This window comes from Scyliorhinus torazame, chromosome 6, assembly GCF_047496885.1.
Source record: "Scyliorhinus torazame isolate Kashiwa2021f chromosome 6, sScyTor2.1, whole genome shotgun sequence".
Classification (NCBI taxonomy): Eukaryota; Metazoa; Chordata; class Chondrichthyes; order Carcharhiniformes; family Scyliorhinidae; genus Scyliorhinus; species Scyliorhinus torazame.
In genome coordinates, this window is record NC_092712.1 from 145,172,956 (window position 1) to 145,192,635 (window position 19,680).

General features: G+C 41.4%; 1 protein-coding gene across 6 annotated transcripts in view; it reads right to left on the reverse strand.

Annotated features, from left to right (window-relative positions):
• Positions 1 to 226: 226 nt before the first annotated feature.
• ikzf1 (IKAROS family zinc finger 1 (Ikaros)) overlaps positions 227 to 19,680 on the reverse strand; it is a 127,968-nt gene continuing 108,514 nt past the window's right edge. For 4 of the 6 annotated variants that reach the window (XM_072508866.1, XM_072508864.1, XM_072508865.1 and 1 more), the window contains 2 exons: positions 6,779 to 6,910; positions 227 to 3,262 (listed from right to left, as the gene is read on the reverse strand). In XM_072508866.1, coding sequence (XP_072364967.1) covers positions 2,538 to 3,262; positions 6,779 to 6,910 — 857 coding nt within the window. In that variant the 3' untranslated portion in view covers positions 227 to 2,537. The remainder of the gene's footprint in view (positions 3,263 to 6,778; positions 6,911 to 19,680) is intronic. The other 2 variants (XM_072508867.1, XM_072508868.1) reach the window with 2 other exon arrangements.

The window sequence follows — 19,680 nt, forward strand, 5'->3', positions numbered from 1 at the left end:
CCCTTGACCATGTCATCGCTCACCCCCTGCCATGTCGCAAACCCCCCCCCCCCCCCCGCTTTTCCCTTCTTCCCCCACCCCGCCTCCCTTCTCCTCCCCACCCCCCCCCCACTTCCAGGGCATGAATTCATGCCAGGATAGTTGATGTTTCTTTTTAAATGTAATACAAAGTCTTGTAAAGTTTGACAAAAGTTGAGACACTGATAACAAAATTTTAAATTTCATGTCTTGAAAGTTGATGCATTATATTTGAAAGACCAACATAGGAACAGGTGAAGATCATTCAGACCCTTGAACTTGTTCTGCCATTCGATTACATCATGGTTAATCTGTTTTTTTTACATTATGCATACTTTAGAATTGATTGTTTTTTTTTAAAAACTGCTAGTAGTTTAAACGAAACACAATGCAACAATTTTTACATTCTAATTACATACTGTAACAGTTTTCTGGTCAAAAGCTTTTGTACAAGGTATACACAGATTTTAATTGAACTACCAGGGATGGAATATAATTTAGAAATTAATAAAAGTTAGCGATTAGCATCAATTTTCTGTATCTTTTGTTTGTGTCAAATAATGGATAACACTGATATTGTGGGCAAATTAAATGGGAAGCTCTTAATGCATTTGAAAACTAGCTAGTGGACTGAAATTTCAGAGTTAAGAAGTAAAATAAAAAGGGAAGCAGAACTTCTGGATCACATTGTAAGGTTAGTAGATTGGACATATAGATGCTGGAAACAATTTAACTTGCAGAGGTACGAGGTAAAACAATTTGTAAGGAAGAATTGAAGGGGACATGTCCACCGGTTGGTAAAATCTCAAAGAGTGGGAAAGTACAGAGATTTAAAGGTTCAGACACAAAATTCTTTTAAAGCGGGAAGGAAAATTAATAAAACTGTAAAATAAAGTGTGGGATCTTAGGTTTTAGAGTAAAAAAGCAAATAGGAAATGCCAAATTGAGATAAGTCATTGGTTACATTGCAGTTAGAATATTATGTTCAGTTTGTGATATTTTTATTCTGGAAAGATGTCAAAGCCATGGAGAGAGTGTAGAAGAGGTTCATTATGATGATATTACCGTCCAGAAGCTTTAGAGAAGAGATCGAAAACATGTTTTTTTTATCAATGTAAAGAGTAAGAAAATATTTCATAAAGGTGTTCCAGATGAGGAAACATTTTGTCAGATGTTTTAGAATGCCCCTGTAAAGCACCTTGGGAAATTCCACATGGTAAAATGCTATATAAATACAAATTGTTGTTGTGAAGATAAGTAGAGAAAATCTATTTCCAGTAGTCGGTGAGTTGTCATTTAGAGGACATAAATGCAAGATCACCAAAGTGAGATTAGGAGAAACCTAGTCACAGAGACAATTATTAAACATGACATTTAATACCAGAAATAGTGGTCAAACCCATCCATAATATCTTTTAGAAGTGGATAAATATTCAAAAGAGAAAAAATATATACTGAGACTGGGCATGGAAATAGGATGAAGTGGATAGTTCTTTTAGATGCAGGAATGGTGGGTCCAAATGTCTTGCATGGTGCCAAATTCTAAGATTATAATTTAATGTGAGCCACAATCTATATACATTTTTGGTTATCCAAAGTTTTTAGATATTCGCTATACCCCTATGAAACAAGTCTGAAGGTTGAGACATTGTAACTTGATTTTTAAATTAATACATATATATAAAAAAACTTTTTGTGCCGAAGAAATAACAATTACTCATCAATATTTCACGTAGAAATGTGGGGTGATGGATCCAGTTTAAAATTTAACACTTAATATAATAAATAAAGCAAATCTTATTGGATTGAAATATAGATAAACATCAGTAAACATCTATACATCTATAGAATCAATGAAAAATATGTTTTTGTAAGAAAACTGTTTCCATAATGTAACCAACATATTAGGCACAATTTCTGTGTAAACGGTGAACCTCAAGATATTATGTAGATACTACTGCGTTTTAACAGGTCAAAATGCAAACTGTATCTTAAGTTTTAGCTGGTAATTTAGTACAAAAAAACAAGACCATACAATGTACCTAATTTCACAATTTACAACACTAAATCACTCACATCTATCAATGCTTTTTATAAAAGACACTAGACTAAAAAGCTTTAAATTGTTTAAAAATTCCAGTACCGCTTGTTGCAAACTACAGTAATAAAAATGCAAGCTCTCAACTACTCACCAATACCTGGTTTGTGATGAACTGTTCACATATACATTTTCAGTTTGATCATATACATTCAGCAAATAATTTAAGTGCCAATATAGTTAAATACAATCTCAAAGAACACTCCTTCAGTTGTATTAATTTTGAGAGGTATGATGATACTGTCCGGTGTATAAAACCCTGCCTGCAATTTGCAGTAAACAGTATGAACCACAGGAATAAATGAAAATTATACAAAAAAATGTGAATTAAGGATTTTGTTCTTTGTTCTTTTTTTGTGCTAATTGTAATCAATCTCACAAAATGGAAAACAATGTCAAAATCGTAGATGGAAATAGTTCACTAGTTCATGTGAAAACGATGTTCTCCTCTTGTTATGTGTGAAGAGAATTCATATCTATCCTGGCTTCGGTACCCACACATGTTGCACTCAAAAGGGTCACGGAATCCATGGCAACCCATGTGTATTGTAAACATTACATGATCCAGGAAAAGTACCCTGCAGTGCTCACATTTATAAACCTTCACATGTTCTCCATCACTGCTGATCACTTTGAAGATCTCTTGATTCGGTTCCATGCCTGGTCTCAGAATATCATAAGATCTATGGTCTTCCTTTATCAAAGGCAAGCCATTTCTTGCCTGTGGAGCTACATGATTTGTTAGGTAAATCAAGTTGTTCCGTTCCTCGTTGTTGCTCTCTGTATCGGTAGAGTCTGGGCAGCTGTTGCTTGGGGATGGATCTCTTTCTGACGACTGTGATTTTGGTTTCGAAAGAATCACTACGTTCTCTACTGCACCTTCTTGGCTTGCAGCACTGTTAGCATGACTGTGTGTGTCTGAATTGGTTTTATGCATGGTGTACATGTTGCTGATTACTGGTATCACTTCAGAGCTTCCAGCAGGAGTTTGGACAAGTGGACGCAAGGATTCAGCCCCTAGATAATTGATAGCATTGTTAATTGCTTGATCCAAAACATGAGTCTGCATCATCTCACTCTCCTTTTCATAATTTGAATTAGCGTCATACTGAAGCTCTGAAATATCAAGCTGCAGCTTCTTTTCACCTGTGTAATTAGCATATGAACAACCAATACAATATTACTTTACACAGATCGGATAAGTAACAGACTTCCTGTTATAAAAATAAAGGATCCTGCAGCTGTAACACATGCATAAACCATTAAAAAATTGCTTAGTCTGAACAAAGTAATCTAAAAGATTAAACTGTTCCTTTAGTACTAATAATAGGTAAGTGGTACAGTGATATAATGAAATCTATGTTTACACTTCATAAGATCGACTTACATTTTGAGGTTTGCAGCAAAAGTTTAAGATCTAATGATACATTTAACAGTGGAAGTACCTATGGCTTTACTTAATATACTATTAACCAACTTAGCACCCATATTCTCAGAGAGCAATGGAGAAGGCTTTAAACAAATATAGAAAGAAGAGAAATGGATCTTTCAGCACATGAATGAGTGGTTAAGATTAGGTTCAGTGAAGAGGCAAAAAACTCCCATTGAAGCCACCCCTACCATGCCAACTCGCTGCCGGCGGGAACAGAGAATCCCAATGGCCGGAGAATTCCAGCCCATTAGCTATTTGGATATGGTGAACTTTAGAATGAAAAGTAGCAATTTTTTTCAGATTTGTGCCACCAGTCTTGGTACCTACTCTGTGCTTCACGTTTTAAAATGATTTAGACATAGGCAGTAGATGGAAGATATTTTGAAAGCAATTCAGGGGCATGATAAACTTTTGAGGAAGAATGTAGCAAAACAGGTATGTTGATAAAAGTGGACAAACAAGTGCTGGATGCAGTTGAATTCAGAGACATATGAAGTAAATTTCAGGAAAAGAACATTGAAAGGAAACAAGTAAGATCACCATGGTCCCAGATGACCATAGGCTGCTTTCCCCTTTGAGGGAGAGAGCTGACTGATAGTGATTTAACCACACCTCAGGTGAGGGGCAAGGTTGAGATGGTGGCCATTCAAGAATAACCTCAGCCAGTACAGGAATTGAACCTGCACTGTTGGCCTCACTCTATATCATGAACCAGCTGTCCATCCAACTGAGCTAAACTAGCATGCCCTAGCAGTACAATTCTCAACAGAGTGAAGGAATGTCGAAAGCATAGGGATTCTTACATGTTTTAAGGAGGGGGTAAGGGCCAAAAAAAGACAAATGAGTTTCTGGGGTTGACAAATAGGTACATAGAATATAAAACAAGGAAGTGAGCTTGAATTTTTACAAGTCATTGGTTAGACAACAGATGCAGTATTGTGAGCAGCTCTAACCCCATTTTACAGAGGATGTTAGAGCCTTAAAGGGGATAGTTAAGATTCACTACAAAGAGAGTTATGAAGAAAGGCTCAAAAAAGTGGATCTTCTTGGCACTGGAACAGAGAAAGCTAAGGGGTTATCTACGGAATGCTTACAAATTATAAAGGTTCTGAGAGGACAAATAGTGAAAGGCTGCTTCCAGAGGCTGATACATCCGTAACAAGAGGACACCGATTCATTATTTGCATTAGCTGAATGAGGGAGGAAGTTAGAGCAAATTGTTTAGAGGTAGGGGGTTATTAGAACCTAGAAGCACAACTGGCTATTAGAACATGAAACATTTATATATATATATATATATATATACACACATATAAAAAGACATCGGGAAACAATATGTAAATGGAATTAGGGTAAAGTGTTCTCATTGGAGTGCTGGACTTGGTGCAGGCACAATGGTTGAAAGTTTGGTGTGTGATTTCTATAATTTCTGAATTCTTCTCGGAAGATCAAAATCAGTAATTCTCATTTTAGATGAGGTCTATTGCTCAGTAAGATAGGAATGGCAATACTGTGGAGTAACATATTTTTCCAAAATTCTACACCTGACTATCAACATCAAACTGCTGCCTCAGCAATACATGTGCAAAATAAAAGTAATCTTCACAATTTTGTACTAATGGCACTGGTTCTTTGAGGAACAGTGATTTATGTAGCTGCTAATTTGGGCATGCAAAACTCCACACTTGAAGCTTTGCACCAGGAACACAAAATTTTAAAGTTTAACCATAGCTCTTTCTGTACTTAAACTGCCCTGGTAACAAACGTTATTTCATCAATATTAATTATTTTGTCCATTCAAATGAAGGAGGTAATCTGTTTATTTTAAACAGCATAATGTCTTTGTTAAACGAGCTGAAACAAAAAATTCCATGCAAGTGTTTTACTGTTACTGGACAGTGTCATTTCAACTCACATGTATTGCAGCCTTCAAGTCATAAAGCATCAATACAGACAGGAGATTTCATCTCATTATCTTAGAGCAAAGGACAATATTCTAGCCCCAATCTACCACCCAAGCCCCAACATCTACATTCATAAATATCAAGAAATCTACTGAGCAAAAGTGACTAATTTAATCATATAATTCCATGTGTGAAATGCCTTGAGTTATCTGACACCATATTATAGTTCTAAAGACATTCAAACATTTCTTTTTCCTCTCTAAATTCACATAGAAGATGTATTATAATGATATTGTCATATTTCTTAGTCCATTCCAATTGTAAAATATCTTGTGGACCCCATTTCATTTAAACTAGTAAGGTAACACTTTAGCCTACTGTTTTTACAAGCAAATCATGGGGGAAATGAATGAGACCACTGATTACTCATTGTAAAATTAGAACAATGCAGAAATCACCTTTTGCCATTCAGCCCATCCTGAGACCCAGGATATTTTTGAAACTTAAACTATGTATTCGACGTATTCCATTTTTTAAAAAAGAATTGTTTGAATATAAAATAGACAATTTATTTTGTGCTTTTGATTTTGTTTTATTAAGAATTACTTAAATATATGAATTTCTTTGAATATGTCTATTGTATCAGGTAACCTGTTTCTCGCCTTTGTAGATTTATTTTTGAACTTTTCTTAGAACGCATATTAAATATTAAATTCATGGGGTCTGGTTAGCTACCGCACAATGTTTCAACAATGTTGCCATGCAGAAATATAAAAACACAAATCCTTCTTAATGAACAAAAATGTAAAACTATTAAAATGGATGTACAAAACACCCCAAAATGATATAAAAAGTTTCTTATAAATCACTATCAATGTCAGATTTTTTTCATCTGCTGCAGATGGTCAGTCTCTCTCTTCAAAAATATTCCACTTTATGCGGTTGTGTTTTCTAATCTCTTATCTCCTAACTTATCCCCTCCTCGATCATCATTCATACTCTGGTTTCTATTGGTTAACACCTTTTACTGCCCCTTTTCCAGCCGGGCTCCCAATTCAGAAAATATTTAGTAAACTCAGTGCTATTATAACTTATTTCTAAAGTCATATAAATAAAGGGCTCAAAAAACTTGATGCTTGTGTCACTATTTTAGTGAATTGAATGATAGTCATATTCGGGCCTTGAATGAAGTGGGCAAACTAAAGAAAGTAAATTTAAATGCAAATATCAAAAATAGCAAACAATAAACCAATATTCATTGGTGTGCAGCTTGTATGACACAACTAGTAAATGAAACAGTACTGTAATTAAATATTGTATGCTTACCAACAAACTTTTGTGGCATTGAACTTTTGCGCTTTGCAACATTACTTGCAAGTCTGTCCAGTACCATAGCTCTTTCTGATCCCATCTTGCACATACCTTCAGTTAGTTCATGTGATTTGCTTTCTTCTTTCACTACATACAAAGAAAAAGAAAAATGCAAATCCATTTATAAATGAACAAGCAAAGCTTGCATGTCATCAGATTTTTTGAATATGTCACCATTAATATTAATTATTTTCATTAACGAGTTAATTAGCTCTTCCAGCCTCTTAAACTAAACTACTGTTTCAGAACGGGGACCAAGTAGATACCTTACACTGTCAAATGTATGGGAAATGGAAACAATTAAAAGCACTGTTAAGAACAAGTTAAGTACAGTGCCAAAAATAAATGCACGAGGTAAGTTGAATGTTTCTGGTACATTCTCGCACTGGTATTTTAGCAAACAATGGGGAAGATATTGCCCCACATTGCATTACTATAAAGACATTTCCTCCTGTGTTGGAAAAAACAGGGAAGCAGAAAGGGTGAAACCCTCCTTTATCGAATATTTTGCAACTTGGTAAAGAACAGCAGGATTCTAGTGACAGCACATCAGGTGCTGTACTAATCCAGCTTCATCAATATAGAACAACAAATAGAGTCTATTGCAGCAAAATAATCAGAGAATTTATAGTGAAGAAGGCCATTTGGCTCACTGCATCTGCATTGGCCCTTGGAAAGAGGACACTACTTTTAAAAAATTTTATTTTTTGAAAAAATAAATTTAGAGTGCCAGTTTTTTTTTCCAATTAAGGGGCAATTTAGCGTGGCCAATCCACCTACCTTGCACACCTTTGGGTTGTGGGGGTGAAACCCATGCAGACATGGGGTGAATGTACAAACTCCACACAGACAGTGACCCGGGGCAGGGATCGAACCTGGGTCTTCAGCGCTGTAGGCAGCAGTGCTAACCACTGTGCTACCGCACCACCCACAAGAGGACCCTACTTAAGCCCACGCCTCCACCCTATCCGTGTAACCCAGTAACTTCACCTAACCTTTGGACACTAAGGGACAATTTAGTATGGTCAATCTACCTAACTTGCATATCTTTGGACTGTGGGGGAAACTAGAGCACCCGGAGGAAACCCACGCAGACACTGGGAGAAAGTGCAAACTCCACACAGTCACCCGAGGCCGGAATTGAACCCAGGAACCCTGGAGCTATGAGGCAGCAGTGCTAACCATTGTGCTTCCCTAATTAGGAGCAAAATATAACATTGCACTCGTGGTGGAGGAATACATAACCACAAATACACTGTTGTGTATTTCATTAAATGGAATTTAGGTCAGAGATTATATAATGATAAAACAAAGCAAATGCCGCAATTTTGATACCGGTTTCAGATGCAGAACTTTGGGAATTAAGTTTTTCGAGAACATAATAATCACTAATTCCCCGTCTTAATGAGCATAAAAATGTGAAAATAGTGAGGCGAGGGTGCTGAAAGCTTTCCTTTTTACACTGGTGTTGGGGATTGGGTGAGAATAAGTTGTGGACTTGTTTTCTGGTGAAATATACAGGATCTTTTGCCACTTGCCCAATCCACCCAAGCTCTACTCTCTGCCCTCTTCAACAAAACCTCCTTCAGCTGTGTTTGGACGGCACGATAACACAGTGGTTAGCACTGTTGCTTCATAGCTCCAGGGTCCCAGGTTCGATTCCCGGCTAGGGTCACTGACTGTGCGGAGTCTGCATATTCTCCCTGTGTCTGCATGGGTTTCCTCCGGGTGCTCCGGTTTCCTCCCACAAGGCATGCTGTTAGGTAATTTGGGCATTCTGAATTCTCCCTCTGTGTACCCAAAAAAGCTCCGCAATATGGCGATTAGGGGCTTTTCACAGTAACTTCATTGCAGTGTTAATGTAAGCCTACTTGTGACAATAAAGATTATTATTATTACAACGATATGCTGCTGCCCTTTAATCTCACTTCATTTGAACTACACTTAGACTAACTAGGTTTTTGCCAAATTGAACATATTCAAAATTGATGCTGGATACGCGGATGCGCAAGTCCTGTCCACATTTCTGACAGATCCTATTTTTACCGGTACGGGAACAGGGGTGCAGCATGACTCACATATGGGAAAAACCCGAACCCAGCAAGATTATTTAAACTCAGTGCTGAGTTCAAATAGGCGCCATTTATGCTGGAGCAAAGGTCTTATCTTGGATTGTGAGAGTATTTAAAGTAGACATAAATGCTCATAAAGGGTGAATAAGGTGTGTGGAACTGTCAAGCCGTCAAATTATTTAAATAGACTCCCCTTTCAACATTAAGAAAAAAACAGATTACCTGAGACCTTACCTGAGAGTTGAAAAAAAAACAGTATTTGTAGCATCAATAGTTATTTGTTGATGCTTTACTGCTTCCATAATCTTTCATTATTAGATGGAGGGGGGGGGGGTGTAGGTTCACAGTTTGGCTGATCTAGAAGGTTATTAAAAGATGAGCTGTCTTTGATATGGGGTTATTAATTCAAATGTTTGTGTTTATAAGGGATTAAATACTTGAGGGGATTCACATGTATTGATAGGTTTTCATGAATGAGAGTTATTTTTATACAGTGAAGTTTTTTAAATTTGGGACATGGGCAGATTGGGCAAGCATTTATTGCCTATCCCTAATTGCCTTCGAGGGGGCACAATTAAGAGTCAACCACATTGCTACGGGTCTGGAGTCACATGTCGGCCAGACCGGGTAAGGATGGCAGATATCCTAAGTGAACCAGACTGGCTTTTACGACAATCATTTTATGGTTATCATTAGACTTTTAATTCCAGATTTTTATTGAATTCAAATTTTACCATCTGCAGTGGCAGGATTTGAACCTGGGCCCTCAAGAGCATTACTCTGAGTTTTTGGTTTACTTGTCCAGCAACAATACCAATATTAGCTCACTTAGCTAGACAGCTGGTTCATGATGCAGAGCGAGGCCAACAGTGCAGGTCCAATTCCCGTACCGGCTGAGGCTATTCATGAAGGCCCGCCTTCTCAACTTTGTCCCTTGCCTGAGGTGTGGTGATCCTCAGGGTGAATTACCACCCTTTCCTTAAAGGGGAAAGCAGCTTATGGTCATCTGGGACTATGGTAATTTTACCTTTACCTTACAATCCAAAAAAGCAACATGCAAGGGGTTGCAGTCACCTCTAATTGCCTACTGACCAAATCTACTTGGATAATGTGGTTCAAAACACATGTGATAGCTGGGTTCAGCTGTACTCCAGAGTGATATGACAGAAGAAGGTTTAAGAAAAATTCCATGTGGGTGGGGGTTCTCCAGAGTTCTCAAACTGTAAAGCATCGATGAAAGAAAAGGAACAATAATAATAATGTAATAATTTTTATTATTGTCACAAGTAGTCTTACATTAACACTGTGATGAAGTTACTGTAAAAATCCCCTAGTCGCCACACTCCGGCGTACATGTAGGATGGAGGGAGAATTCAGAATGTCCAAATTACCGAACAGCGCATCTTTCGGGACTCAAATAACTTCAATTTATAAAGCCCGTTTAAGTCCTCAGAATATCACATTTAATGAAATGCTTTTGAAGTGTAGTCACTACCGTTACATAAAGCGAGAAACAAAGACTTTCATTTATATCTCACTTTTCATGGCCACTGGACATAACTCCTCTAGTCCTAGGAATATAGGAATTAGGAGCAGAGGTAGGCAATTCAGCCCTTCAAGCCTGCTCCATCACTCAATCAGATGATGGCTGATCTCTTCCTGGACTCATCTCCCTACCTGTTCCCCATGCCCCTCCAACCTGTTTTAAAATCAGAAATATATCTATCTCTCTTGAAACCATTTAATGATTCAGACTCGATAACACTATGGGGCGAGTTCCACAAATTCACCACCCTCTGAAGTAGTTCCTCCTCATTTTAGTTCTAAACCTACCACCTCTCAACCTATATCTGTGATCTCTTGTTCTAGATTGCCCCACAAGGGGGAACATTTGGTCTATGTTTACTTTATCAAGCCCTATTAGTATTTTGTATACTTCGATTAGATCCACTCTCATCCGTCTAAATTCCAACGAGTATAAGCCCAAACTGTTTAATCTCTCCTTGTGTTTTCTCCTTCAGTCTTCTCTGAAATTTGGAAAGGTTTAGGCTGATAAAGGAAGGTCAGCATGTATTTTATTTGCAGAAAGTCGTGTTTGGTGAAATTGATTGAATTCTTTGATGAAATAATGGAGAAATTTGATGATGTTGTGTAAATGGATCCTGCCACATGGCAGACCCCCTGGCAGGATGAAGACCATGGGATTAAAGGGGCAGTGGTAACTGGATAGAAGTTTGGCTGGGAAAAAGAGCCAAGAGAGTAACGGTGAAGAGGTGTTCTTCAGACTGGAGGGAAGCGTGCGGAGATGTCCCTCATGGGGCCAGTATGAAGACTATTGCTCTTCTTGATGTACATTAATGGGCTTGGGTACACAGGACATAATTTCAGGGTTTGAAGATGACAAAATTCAGAAATGTAGTGAACAATGAGGAAGAAACTGGCAGTCCACAGGAGAACACAGAAACAGGTGGACCAGTGACAGATGGAATTTTAACAGAGATGTGTGAAGTGACGCATTTTGGTGGAATGAGGAGGAGTAGCGTAAACTAAATGTTTTGGTAGAATGAGGAGTAGCCTAAATATATGTTATGATTTTAAAGAGGGTGCAGTGATGTGGGGGAGTGTGTTCAAAGATCTTTGAGTGTGGAATGGAAAGTTGAAAAGCTTGTTTAAAAAAGGCATATGTGATCCTGGGCTTTGTTGATAGAGACCTGGAGCACAAAGGCGAGGATGTTAAACGTAAACTTGGTAAAAACACTGGGCCTCAGCTGGGAATGTTGTTTTGAGTTTGGGCACCGCACTTTGTGAATGATGTCAAGATCTCAGAGATGGTACAGGAGAGATTTATTGGAATGGTACCATGGATGAGAGAATTCAGTTATGTAGAGATCCTGGAGAAACGGGGGGTTTGTCCCTGGAGTAGATAGAAGTATTCAAAATCGTGAATGACTTTGATGGTGTAAATAAGGATAAGCTGCTTCCAATGGCAGAACGGGTTGATAACCAGATGGATTTAATATGATTGGCAAGATAAACAGAAGCGACTAAGGAAACTTCTTTAAAAAACTACACACGAGTTGTGATCTGGAATGCAATATCCGAGAGGGTTTACCAGGCCTTTGAGATTGCCCAATTGGAATACAAGTTCCCTGATTAGCGGGCCAATCAGGGAACCTCTTCTTTGTATATAACAGGAAGTGTCAGATCCTCTGCACTCCCCAGTATATGATGTGGAGATGCCGGCGTTGGACTGGGGTGAGCACAGTAAGAAGTCTTACAACACCAGGTTAAAGTCCAACAGGTTTGTTTCGATGTCACTAGCTTTCGGAGCGCTGCTCCTTCCTCAGGTGAATGAAGAGGTCTGTTCCAGAAACACATATATAGACAAATTCAAAGATGCCAAACAATGCTTGGAATGCGAGCATTAGCAGGTGATTAAATCTTTACAGATCCAGAGATGCGCTCCGAAAGCTAGTGACATCGAAACAAACCTGTTGGACTTTAACCTGGTGTTGTAAGACTTCTTACTGTGCTCCCCAGTATAGACAGCAAGCTGAATGCACATGGTCGTACTGCTGTTGGTTTTGTTAATAAAAGGGATTCTGGTGAAGGGACTTCTGCCTCTGTGGACGTATTACAATTGTAGAAGCAAATTCAATAGTCGCATTGAAAATTCATAGTCATAGGCCTGTTTTTCAATAAGTTGGGTGACTTGAGAAACCTTTAAAAATTGCAGACATGGGGTGAAATTCTCCCGAAACGGCGCGATGTCCGCCGACTGGCGCCCAAAACGGCGCCAATCAGACGGGCATCGCGCCGCCCCAAAGGTGCGGAATGCTCCGCATCTTTGGGGGCCGAGCCCCAACATTGAGGGGCTAGGCCGACGCCGGAGGAATTTCCGCCCCGCCAGCTGGCGGAAACGGCCTTTGTTGCCCCGCCAGCTGGCGCGGAAATGACATCTCGGGGCGGCGCATGCGCGGGAGCGTCAGCGGCCGCTGACAGTTTCCCACGCATGCGCAGTGGCGGGAGTCTCTTCCGCCTCCGCCATGGTGGAGACCGTGGCGGAGGCGGAAGGGAAAGAGTGCCCCCACGGCACAGGCCCGCCCGCGGATCGGTGGGCCCCGATCGCGGGCCAGGCCACCGTGGGGGCACCCCCGCGCCCCCCCCAGGACCCCGGAGCCCGCCCACGCATCCTTGTCCCGCCGTTCAAAAGGTGGTTTAATCCACGGCGGCGGGACAGGCAATTTATCGGCGGGACTTCGGCCCATCCGGGCCGGAGAATCGCGGGGGGTGGCCCGCCAACCGGCGCGCTGCGATTCCCGCCCCCGCCGAATATCCAGTGTCGGAGACTTCGGCAACTGGCGGGGGCGGGATTCACGCCAGCCCCGGCGATTCTCCGACCCGGCGGGGGGTCGGAGAATGACGCCCATGATCCCCATTCTCATTTCTGGCATATTTTCATCAGAACAGGATAACGATGCAAGTAGCCTGCCCATATGCAGCATTCCTGCCCTTGCTGTCTCCATTGTGGGGATTGGGAAATTTAATTACTCTTGCAATTTTCATTGAGTTGGGCCCCTTTCTGTGCCTGTCAGAGTGGGGAATTGAAAAAAGTTCAGAGTCCTTTATTGATAGACTTTGAAATACATAACTTTTCAATAGATTCATGCAGTTTCTTTTAACTTTGATGCAGTATTGTAAGTTAGATGCAGTGATTATGATCTCTAGTGTAAATATGAAGTGATTTAAATGTCCAGTCATTTTGAAATGAAAAAAACCTTCAGCAGCTGTCAATAGCCTCCAACTGCACCTGGGCTGCTTTGATTTATCGGGCATCTAGGGTAGGTTAAGGAAAAGAAATGTTTTTCACTTTAATTGGACTCCATTTTTTACATTTCCCAGTGGCTGTTACTATAGCTGAGCCCATAATGAATGCTTGGCTGTGTTTCAAAAGGTCCAGAAACATTTATCGCAGTCGGAGTTTATCTCCGCATTTTGATTGACAGTTTCAAAAGTCTATTAAAGGATTAGAGAATCATAAAAATCAGACCAGAGAAGGTTGTAATTATAACAAGAGGCTTTGAGAAATATAGAACAACACAAATTGAATAACACAATAGGAAGGCCAAAACAATATTGTCAGAACGCTCACTAAATTCCTCAGTTTGAGTTAGGATGCAGCTGACATACTATCCAAATTCAAAATGTTAAAGCAGCTTATACAGAGCTAAGGGGCGCGATTCTCCTGAAAGATTTTGAAGTGTGGGAACTGGCGCAAGCTTCCCGGCGCTCAGCCGGTAAGGCTATTTAACGTTAATTGGTCCACTTAACGGGGCTTCACGCTGCAAATGAAGGCTCGCTAGCTGATTTGCCGGGTCCGCGTTCCCCCCCCCCCCCCGCGCCCCCCCCCGCCCCAGTTCCCCCCACTAACATGGTGGAACAGCACTTAAACAGCAGTTGCACAACCAAACCCATTCAGTTCACAGGCATGGTGCCAAGACGACTGGCCCCAAGATTCGGCGATGTTGACCTGGGAAGGCTCCTAGATGTGTTGAGGCCAGGAGGGATGTCCTATTCCCCCAAGATCCTGGAAGGTGAGCCACAGGGAGGCCAGTGCCACCTGGGACGAAGTGGCAGGGCCATAAGCTCGGGCGGCGTGACCAGCAGGACTGGTCTCCGGTGCGGCAAGATGGTTAACGACCTACACCGGGCAGCACGAGTGAGTTGACACCAACCCCACCGGAGGGGCGGCGGGGGGGGGGGGAGGGGGGTAAAGTGTGGAGTGTGCATTGGGGGGGGGAAGGAGTCTTCATGGGCGGAGGGAGGGTGGGCATAGTGGGGTGGCACCATTGAGATAGTGGGGCGCTGATGTACACTTGAACGAGAAACATTAAAATACCCTCAACACAACCAGTATGACGCCTTTGGTGGTCAGTGGAAGTTATGGGTGGTCGGTGGGGCGGACAGGCAGGGGCTAGGGTTTCTCATTGCCGGTGAGCGACGATGGCTGCTCTCCTCCTGAGTTTCCTGCAGCAGCCCATCTGCCAGGTTCAAGTTTTTAAAAAGGAGTCCTAATCGGTGCCAGCCTGACCACTTGCTGGGGAGACCCCTGAATGTCAGGAGGCCATTGAATATGGGTTGGCTCCTGTTAATTATATGGAAATTGGGCTTAAATGGTGATAATTGGTTTCTCGCCATGCTACAACAAGATTTCGCCTATGGGAGCGGGCCGGTTGCATCACAAACAATTTAACGCCCGCCGCTGTTTTCGCTTTCCGCCTCTCCCCCTCGAGCGAGAGCGTAACTAGGCCAGAGAACCATGCCCATGATGGTTTCTTGATTCAGGTGGATCGGAACCAGGCAAACAAGCCATAAAAATTCACCCAGCAATTGGAAATTAAGGTATATTCAGGTTGAAGATGTGAAGATTATTCGCAGAAGAGCTTACGGACGGATCTTAAGCGCTTAAGATGAACCATTCATTGGAAGAATGGTTTGAAATCAGATTAAATCTCCATAGTCATTGACTAGAATTAATTTAATTTGGCGGAAGCCTATACAATCCAGAAGCTATCCATCAGCAGTCGCAGACAAAAGGCTATGTACTGTGGTTTTTCAAATACAGAACTAGCAGACAGAGTTGTTGATCGCATCCACACCCATGGAAGCATTCCAGAAAGATTTGCTAGGCAAGCCCAAAACGCCTAGCATTGGCTATTCAAGAATGGACAGTTAGGACGAAGCAATCCTTGCAGGTAGACAGAGCTTACAGGTCCTAAGAACAACCTCAATTATTGACGTTCTCACTCGAACACCCAAACCTAGCACGACATATGGAAGGTGTGAACTTCTGCATGAACCAAGGAAATGCCCAGTTTTCCAGCAATTGTGCACGTAATGTGGTTGAGAGGGCCATTAACAATGGTAGAATCTCAGAATCCCTACATTGCAGGAGGCCATTCGGCCCATCAAGTCTGCACTGGCCCTCCAAAAGAGCACCCTACCTAGGCCCAATCCACCATCCTATTCCAATAACCCCTTAACCCCACCTAACCTTCGGACACTAAGGGGCAATTTAGCATGCATGGCCAATCCACCTAACCTGCAGACCTTTGGACTGTGGCAGGAAACCGGAGCACCCGGAGGAAACCCACGCAGACACGGGGAGACAGTGCAAACTCCACACAGTCACCCAAAGTCAGAATCAAACCCGGGTCCCTGGCGCTGTGAGGCAGTAATGCTAACTAGTGTGCCACCGTGCCGCCCAGTGCACTGGCGCATAGGCTGATGCAGCTACAAAGAGCCGTGTACTGAAAAACATTTCGTCCACAGCAGGTATCTTCAGGCAATAAGAATGTCCATCCGGTATCCCGTAAGAAAAACACACAAAGTGATTAACAAACTAGAAAGTCATGATGGGTTCATGAGCAGTGAACAAGCAGTGAACACAAGTTTCACTCTGTCAATCTTATGGAAAACAACATCAGAACTGTTTGCCAAGATTCAAATTATCTGCCCTAAAAAAGGTGGCTACTTATTATTGGCCAAGATTTTTTTTTTCAACTGTGGGATGTAGGAGTTGCTCGTGAGGCCAGCATTTGTTGTCCACCTCTAATTGCCCTTGAGAAAGTGGTGATGAGCTGCCTTCTTGAACTGTTGAAATCCATGTGGTGTAGGTATACCCACTGTGCTGTTAGGGACAGAGTTCAAGATATTGACCCAGCGATAGTGAAGGAACGATGATATATTCAAGATCGACGGAGGGACAAATGCTAACATACTGTCGCTGCAAATTTTGAAAGACATGTATCCACAGACATGAAAGGCCATGGCGAAACCTACTACCATAGGACTTTCAGCATACAACAGTTCACTGATTCTATATGCATGATCCATAGTCCTGGTGTGCAAGTACAATCAATCCTCCTGGGTGTCCCAGATGTTCTATATCTTGGAAACTAAAGCCCAACTGATTGTAGGCAATCCTTGACATCGCAACGGTAATAATCCATGGAATTAATCGGGCATCTTTGGCTGATCACTTTGAGAAACTACTCCTATCATCTCAGTTCATGACCTAACATTAAAACATCCTGAATGTTTTGGCAAAATTGTAAGCTTCAAGGGAGCTGCAACATTATGTTTCCAGGAAAATGCAAGCCCATCAACAGATCTAGTACATTTTGCACAATACAAATGCAGCTGCATGAAAAAATGGCAAAGGATTCTCGACACTATGGAAACAAAACTGTGGAAAACCATTGTTGAAGTATGGCCGGATTCACTTCAGCAGATCTATGAGCACATGAGACCATTTTGGTCTAATTGGGATGAGCTAGGTATCTCCTGGAGAGTCATTTTTAGAACAGGTGGGTTATTGTATCGGATCCTCTGGTAACCAGATATTCTTCAACAATTTGATCACTCACACACAGGCATAGATCAGACAGGAAGACTTGCAAGAAAGATAGTCTTTTGGCCTGGTATGTACAATCACATTGAAGTCATTATCTAGAAATATGAGGCAGGTCAAGAGTATATGCCAAATCAGCACAAAGAACCACCAATTCCACATTAAATTCCAACTCATCCTTGGATCAAAATCGCATCCAACCTCTTTCATGTACATGGCACTGACTTCATCATCACTGTCGTGAACAATATCAAGTACCACATTATTCAACAATTGCACAATACTCCAAGCACAACTGCGTGCACACTCTTAAGTGCAATTTTTAATTTATTTAGAGTGCCTACAGAGATTGTTATGGCTAACAGTCCACAATTTACTGGGAAGCCATTTCAGGATATGTGCGAGAAGTGGAATAACGATCATATTACTTGTTTTCCTATTACCATAGATTTAACAGCCCAGCTGAATGAATGATTTGCACAGTAAGATCCCTATTTCGCAAATGTAGGCAGATCCAGCAAGATCTACACATTGTAATGTTACATCTGAGAGCAGAACCTTTAAGTGCGACTATTTGATCACCGGCAGAACTAGATTGTGCATACCAATTTAAATCCCCTTACACATTCTACTCTCTCACAAACTAGAGATCAACTTTTAAAATTGTAAGAGCAGATGGCCAATAATGCACTCAAAAAATGTGAGTACAGAATTGCCAAGTTTAGAGTTGGCACAAAAGGTTTGCATCCAGGTTCCGAAGAAGGTACATGGCAAACAAGCCAAGGTGGCCAAAATTTGTTCAGAACCAATGTCCTATGAAGTCCTTGCACAGAAAGGTGCAATGATAAGGTGTAACAGTAAACAAATCAGGTACAATCCAGCTCCTCAACCAAGATACAATCCAATTGCATCTAGGTTAAGATTCCAAATGCAACCATTTACAGCGTCCAAGAATACAATTCCACAGATCGCTGTTAACAATTGAAGAATCCTCCTGACAAGGTTATCATTACAATGTCAGGGCACAGCAGAAGATTAGCTTTTTATTTACAGTTTCATGGGTGTACCTGTCCTGTACACTTATACAATGGTAACTCAACATGAACATCTATTGTAAATAGTTCCACTTCTATGAAAAGGGGGAAAGTCACTTTAAAAAGAAGGTGGAATGTTGTAATATGCCTTTAAGGAATAGTTCAAAGATGTGCAGGTTAGATGGATTGGCTATGATCAATGTGCGGTGTTTTGGAGGGTCGTTTAAGATTAGATGGACCGCATGGCCTCCTTCTGCACTGTTGGGATTCTATGGATCACTGGAAAGGAAATGTGTCATGTGATTCAGCCTCAGTTTAACTTTGGCCTGTGAGCAGACACAGCTCTGCTGCTCTCCAAGATTCCTATCCATGTATATATATTTTCATGTGCCTAGTTTAAACAAATTAAGTCACTATGTTTTTACACAAGCCTTTATGAGTGACTGGCGTCTTTATATAATACAGAAAACATGGATTTTATTGTCATGCTCACATCTGCTCTGCATCTTTTGCCCAAAGTCTTGAATTGGATTTTATGGTTCAACGTGGTCCCCGGCCACCCAGTTAAATAGTGAGTGAGCAGCTCGCACAGAGGCCTGGGTAGGGAAGGGTAAAGGGGCAGAAGTGATCATGGGAGGGGCTCCTACAATGAGTCCCATTGTCCTGCCATTTCCACCCCCCCCCGCCATTTCCCAGCACCAGCCCGTGCAGCTAAAGACTCTGGGCTTCCCACATGGCCTGGGCCTCCCACTGCTACAAGTAAAATACCAGTGGGGGCAGGATGAGGTCCTTAAGTGGCTACTTTAAGTGCCTTAATATGCCCAAGGGTGGGCTGGCTATCCAATGCCTCCACTGCGCCCCTATAAAATTTCATAGTCTGCGGCAAGCGGGTGGGTGGCAGGATTAGCCCCCTCCTTCAAACGTGCCCCCGACTTCTGTGTCCCTTATTCCTACTACAATCAGCTAATGGGAACAGCTTTTCTTTAACTACCTTATTCAAATCTTTCGTACTCTGGTACACCTCTATCAAATCTCACCTCAGTCTCCTTTGCTCCAAAGGGAACAACCCCAGCTTCTCAAATCCAACCTCCCTGTGTTTAGTACCTCTATTTATGAAACCCACGATCCCAAATGATTTGCAAACTACTTTTTCAATATCAAAGGTCATTGACCTTTCTATAGATGTTGCTTTATCTGCCAAGAATTTCCAACATTCCCCATTTTAACTCTCAATAAGTCTCGCTACTTACAAAGATCTATGGACGTTAACCGTCACGCCCCCTTAGTTCTGCCATACAGTTTACAATGGGGCTATGAGGCCCTGACAGCCTCACCCTC